This window comes from Rhagoletis zephyria, unplaced genomic scaffold (assembly GCF_001687245.7).
Source record: "Rhagoletis zephyria isolate East Lansing unplaced genomic scaffold, Rhagoletis_zephyria_1.1 Rzeph_scaffold_00292, whole genome shotgun sequence".
NCBI classification, from domain to species: domain Eukaryota; kingdom Metazoa; phylum Arthropoda; class Insecta; order Diptera; family Tephritidae; genus Rhagoletis; species Rhagoletis zephyria.
In genome coordinates this window covers 54,211-59,656 of record NW_016157376.1, presented here as the reverse complement: position 1 = coordinate 59,656, position 5,446 = coordinate 54,211, and the positions used below count along the sequence as shown (strand labels likewise).

The 5,446-nt window shown below is 46.3% G+C and overlaps 2 protein-coding genes across 2 annotated transcripts in view; both read left to right on the top strand.

The window, feature by feature from the left end:
* The window catches only part of LOC108358752 (uncharacterized), a 181,723-nt gene extending 177,325 nt beyond the window's left edge, over positions 1–4,398 (top strand). The window contains exon 8 of the mRNA XM_017610225.1: positions 4,026–4,398. Coding sequence (XP_017465714.1) covers positions 4,026–4,121 — 96 coding nt within the window. The 3' untranslated portion in view covers positions 4,122–4,398. The remainder of the gene's footprint in view (positions 1–4,025) is intronic.
* LOC108358755 (uncharacterized) lies at positions 15–509 on the top strand. Its single transcript, XM_017610228.1, has one exon. The coding sequence runs from the start codon at positions 15–17 to the stop codon at positions 465–467; it is 453 nt and encodes a 150-aa protein (XP_017465717.1). The 3' UTR covers positions 468–509.
* Positions 4,399–5,446: the final 1,048 nt, after the last annotated feature.

Here is a 5,446-nt window from a genome sequence, read left to right as displayed (position 1 = left end):
CCGCCAGGATAGACATGGTAATTGGTAGCGACCTGCTCCCCAAAATACTCGTTCCAGGTCTCAAAACCAAAGTTGGTGGAAGCTTAGTAGCCCAAAATTCCATCTTTGGGTGGATATTAAGTGGCGCCGTTGCGGAACAAATCTCAACATTTTCCACCCAGGTAGTTGAAGGCTCAGCAGATTCCCTAGGAGATCTACTCAAAAGGTTTTGGGAACAAGAGGAGGTTCCATCGGCTCCCACTCACACATACGATGATGAATTTTGTGAGGAGCTCTACAAAAATACTACCTATCGGAGAGAAGACGGCCGATACGTAGTAAAACTCCCATTCAAGTCAGCATTTCCCGACTCAACCGCACTAGGGCACTCCAGACCCGCAGCTCAGCAGCAATACCTCAGCATTGAACGGAGCATCGAGAAGAAAGCGGAACTCCAAACCACATATTCAAAGGTCCTCGAAGAATAGTTAACTCTAGACCACATGGAGCCCACAAAGTCACGCGAAATCATACGTGATGGTAAATATTTCTCATTTTACCTGCCACATTACGCTGTAAACATGATAGTAAAACTACTAAAATCCTAGTAGTTTTTAATGCGTCAAAACTCTCTCACTCCGGCATCTCACTCAATGACGTACTGCACACCGGTCCCGTACTCCAAAATTATCGAATGCGTATAATTCTCAAATGGAGGTTATATAAGTATATGTTCAATGGCGACCTTGAAAAAATGTATCGCCAGATATACGTCCATAAGGAAGACCAGGATTTCCAGCGAATCCTATTCCGCCGATCCCCCTAAAGTCCGATAGAAGACTTTAAACTAAAAACAGTTACATTTGGAGTTAACTGTGCTCCCTATTTGGCCATAAGAACACTTCATCAATTGGCCAAAGGCACACAACAAAAATCCCAACGAAGCTCAGCAATTTTAGTCAACGAAACTTATGTTGACGACATTCTCTCAGGCGGGCACGATCTGGATTCAGCCAGCGAATCGATATCTCAAATTTCGGTGTCCTAAAATCAGCGGGATTCCCCTTGAAAAAGATCACGACAAATCACAAATCACAGCTGAAAGATATTCTTCAGTCTGATCTGTTAGACACAGATTTTCTCCAATTCCAAGAGCCAAGGTCAACGAAAACCCTTGGAATTAAATGGAACGCTCTCACAGACACGTTTTCGTACTCCGTTTCGTAGATCCGCTCCCTGACACAAACACTGCCACAAAGCGACAGATCGTATCAGCTGTCGCAAAACTTTTCGACCCGGCAGGATGGCTATCGCCCATTATGATAGCAGCGAAAACTCTCCTCCTGGAGCTCTGGATGGAAAGAACAGACTGGGACGAAGCTGTGAAACCCACCTCACTTCTAAAATGGAACTCTTTCCAGAAAAATCTCTCGGCGATAAAAGAAATTGAGATACCCCTTTGGGTACAATTCAGCCCGGATAACCCAATCCAATTGCATGGATTTTCTGATGCCTCTGAAAAGGCTTTTTGCGCTTGTGTATATCTAAGAGTTCCACATGGCGAAACTGCAACTTCTCATCTACTCGCAGCAAAGAGCAAAGTTGCACCCTTACAGACTATTTCTCTAACAAGGCTGGAACTCTGCGGTACAGTCCTCCTCACAAAGTTAGTGAAACAGATCCGATTCCAACTAGATTTGCCCTCTCATGAACTAACGTTGTGGACTGACTCTTCCATCGTGCTAGCTTGGTTGGAAAAACCTCCCTGGATGTGGAAGATGTATGTAGCAAACTGAACATCCCAGATCCTTCAAAACGTCAACAATGCTACGTGGCGTCATGTCTGCAGCGCCGACAATCTAGCAGATCAAGGCACACGAGGAGCCAAACCTCAAGATCTCGTAGACTGCTCTCTCTGGTGGAAAGGCCCAGAATGGCTAACAAAGCCCCCCATACTATGGCCTAAAGTCACCCCAAATCACCCATCTCCACCGGAACAAAAGCACATAGAAGCATTTCAAACAGCCGTAAGCACCGATCTCTTACACCGCTTCTCCTCCTACTCAAGAGCTCTCCGAGTGGTAGCATTCATGTTACGGTTTGTAAACAAAGCCAAAAGGTTGTATGTCCCACAAACTATCACTCTAACGCATGCAGAAATAAATCAGGCGAAATTGCTTCTCATTCGGAATGCTCAACACAAATATTACGGAGAAACGATCACAACCTTGGAAGCGAAAACCCCCATCAGCAAAAAAGACCCATTGCTCACCCATTTTTGGATATGTCAGGCCTGCTGCGCGTTAACGGACGCCTCACTTATGCTGCCCTCGTTTTTAATGAGCGGCACCCCATTATTATACCAGACAACTCAAAGCTATGTTCTCTCCTTCTCGCTTTCCTCCATTCAACACTACTACACGCCGAAAAGCAGCTTATGATCCGCATGGTCCAGCAGGAATACTACATCCCTCGCCTCAAGCAGAAGATCAAGACATGCATCTTTCACTGCAAGACATGTACCATCTACAAGCATAATATGAAGTCCCAAATGATGGCCGCGTTACCCCCAGAACGCTCTACATACTCGCTCCCATTCCAAACCACTGGTGTTGATTTTGCTGGTCCCGTTCTGGTAAAAACCTCTACTCTTCGTCTAGCATCTCACTCCAAAGCATACGTCTGCGTTTTCGTATGTTTCTCCACAAAAGCTATACATCTCGAACTTTGCTCTGATTTAAGAACAGAAGCTTTTAAGGCAGCATTCACACGATTCATCGGACGCCGAGGAATACCCCACAAAGTGATGTCCGACAATGGAAAAACCTTTGTAGGTGCACAACGAGGTCTCAAGAGGGAATTGTTCACCTTTCTTGAGGAAGTCTCAGCGGATATTGCCAACAAATATGCCCTCCACGGCCTCTCATGGCAATTCATTCCTCCGTACGCCCCACACATAGGAGGACTCTGGGAAGCAGCAGTGAAAAGTTTCAAGATTCATTTCACCAAAGCTGCGGGCACCCATAAATTCACGNTAATATGAAGTCCCAAATGATGGCCGCGTTACCCCCAGAACGCTCTACATACTCGCTCCCATTCCAAACCACTGGTGTTGATTTTGCTGGTCCCGTTCTGGTAAAAACCTCTACTCTTCGTCTAGCATCTCACTCCAAAGCATACGTCTGCGTTTTCGTATGTTTCTCCACAAAAGCTATACATCTCGAACTTTGCTCTGATTTAAGAACAGAAGCTTTTAAGGCAGCATTCACACGATTCATCGGACGCCGAGGAATACCCCACAAAGTGATGTCCGACAATGGAAAAACCTTTGTAGGTGCACAACGAGGTCTCAAGAGGGAATTGTTCACCTTTCTTGAGGAAGTCTCAGCGGATATTGCCAACAAATATGCCCTCCACGGCCTCTCATGGCAATTCATTCCTCCGTACGCCCCACACATAGGAGGACTCTGGGAAGCAGCAGTGAAAAGTTTCAAGATTCATTTCACCAAAGCTGCGGGCACCCATAAATTCACGTATGAGGAGTTCAACACTCTCCTTGTCCTTGTGACCTACAAGCTTTGACTTTCTCCGCGGTGCCCCTCTACTCTCCATTCCTGAGCCAAACTCCGAAAATCTCTCCCTAATAAATAAGTGGCAGAAACTAAGGGTACTCCATCACCAGTTCAGCAAGCGCTGGAAAACTGAGTATCTGCAAGAACTCCATAAGCGCTACAAATGGAAAGGCCAGGAAGCCAATCTAAACGAAGGGGACTTAGTTGTCATCAAAGACGATCTCCTTCCCCCCAACGAATGGCGGCTCGGCCGAATTACGAAACTCCATCCCGCTCCCGATCAAAATGTTCGCGTGGTAGACATTCGCACCCAAAACGGAACCGTCACACGCAACATAACGAAGCTTTGCTTATTACCACCCGCGTAGCTCATGCCCTTACACTCACTCTACTATCTTTCTCACATTTTTTCTCGTCTCAGTTCACCAATCACCCGCATGCCACTAACAATGTCCTTCGACCGTGTATTTACAGGCCCCAAGAATTCAGCAAATGCCGACTGTGCTGCCGCACCCATTCGCTGCGCTATTGCCGCGCCTTTCTGGCCATGATGCCGGACGAACGATATGAATCCGCTAGAATGCACCGCTACTGCATAAATTTCTTAGCTACCTCTCATGCAACGGGCGCCTGTGATTCCTCAGGCAGTTGTCATCGCTGTGGATTAGCCCAACACACGTTGCTGCACTGATCCGCTTCCACACCGACCGAGCGTATGCAGAAGGCGGAGCGGAAGTCCAATTACAAGCGCAAGCCGAACCGTCGAAGGACCAAAACCTCGCGTGAGCCAGGAAATGCTACGCAGTCAGTTCGTCAGAGTAGATCCCGCTGCCCACTCTTTCGTTAAGCTTGGAACCATCTGTATATATGGCCGTAGACCCTGGGTTCAGGTCTGTGGCCCTTTCCCACTCGTTCCTCTCTGGGATTCTTGTGGAGAATTTGTTTTCTAAACAGAGTAGAGGATCCGGTATAGTTTCAAGTACTTTTGCGTGTCCGCATCTGAGGTCTCTCCACGGCTGGATTGTATTTAACCTGACCGCACTACAGCCGGCGCGAAATTCGCCGTAGAGATCCACAGGTGGAAGATTTAAGATTATTTCCAAAGATTTGGTGGATGTAGTGGGCAGGGCTCCCGTGACGAGCAGGACAGCCGTCCTCTGCACACGTTCCACCTTAGCTCTGGATAAGGTGTTGTTTAGCGCATCCCTTCTTGGAGCGGTCTTAAATGTTTCGATTCCAATCCAGTTTCTTGTCCAGAATAACTCCAAGCTATTTGACCTCGGTTGAAAGAGTAAGTGCCACCCTGTTTAGGGTGGGAGGTTTAAATAAAGGAGTTTTATATTTCCTTGTGAAAAGTACCATTTATGTCTTGGCAGCACTGACACTAAGTCCACATTCCTTGGACCAGATGTTTACCAGACCGAGTGCGTTTTGCAATAACTCACTCAGGACCTGACGATGTTTGCCCGTTGCAACGATTGCTATGTCATCGGCGTACGCTATGACTTGACAACCGGTGCGCTTTAGGCTTAGAAGTATGGTGTTAACTGTTAGATTCCAGAGTAGAGGGGAGAGAGTTCCCCCTTGGGGGGTGCCTCTGGTCACATACTTTGTAATGGAACCATCCCCCAGTCTGATAGAATAGTTCTCTTTCGGAGAAGGAGCTTAACAAAATCCACCAGACCTCGATGCACCCCCGTCATGAGAAGGGAGTTAACAACAAATATTGTAATTTACTAAAACAAAATGTTGATTGCATATATTGAAAATAAAACTTTATTTTGATAAGTGTAAAAAGACGCTGTAAAAATTTGTTTACTTTTCGCTAAGTATAACCGATTTTTATGTCGCTAGATTTAAGACATAGATAGAAAAAATGGAATTTTGACAGATCA

What these genes read in the sequence shown, in the direction of transcription:
- LOC108358755 (XM_017610228.1), top strand. Translation starts at nt 15, where the DNA reads ATGGTAATTGGTAGCGACCTGCTCCCCAAAATACTCGTTCCAGGTCTC.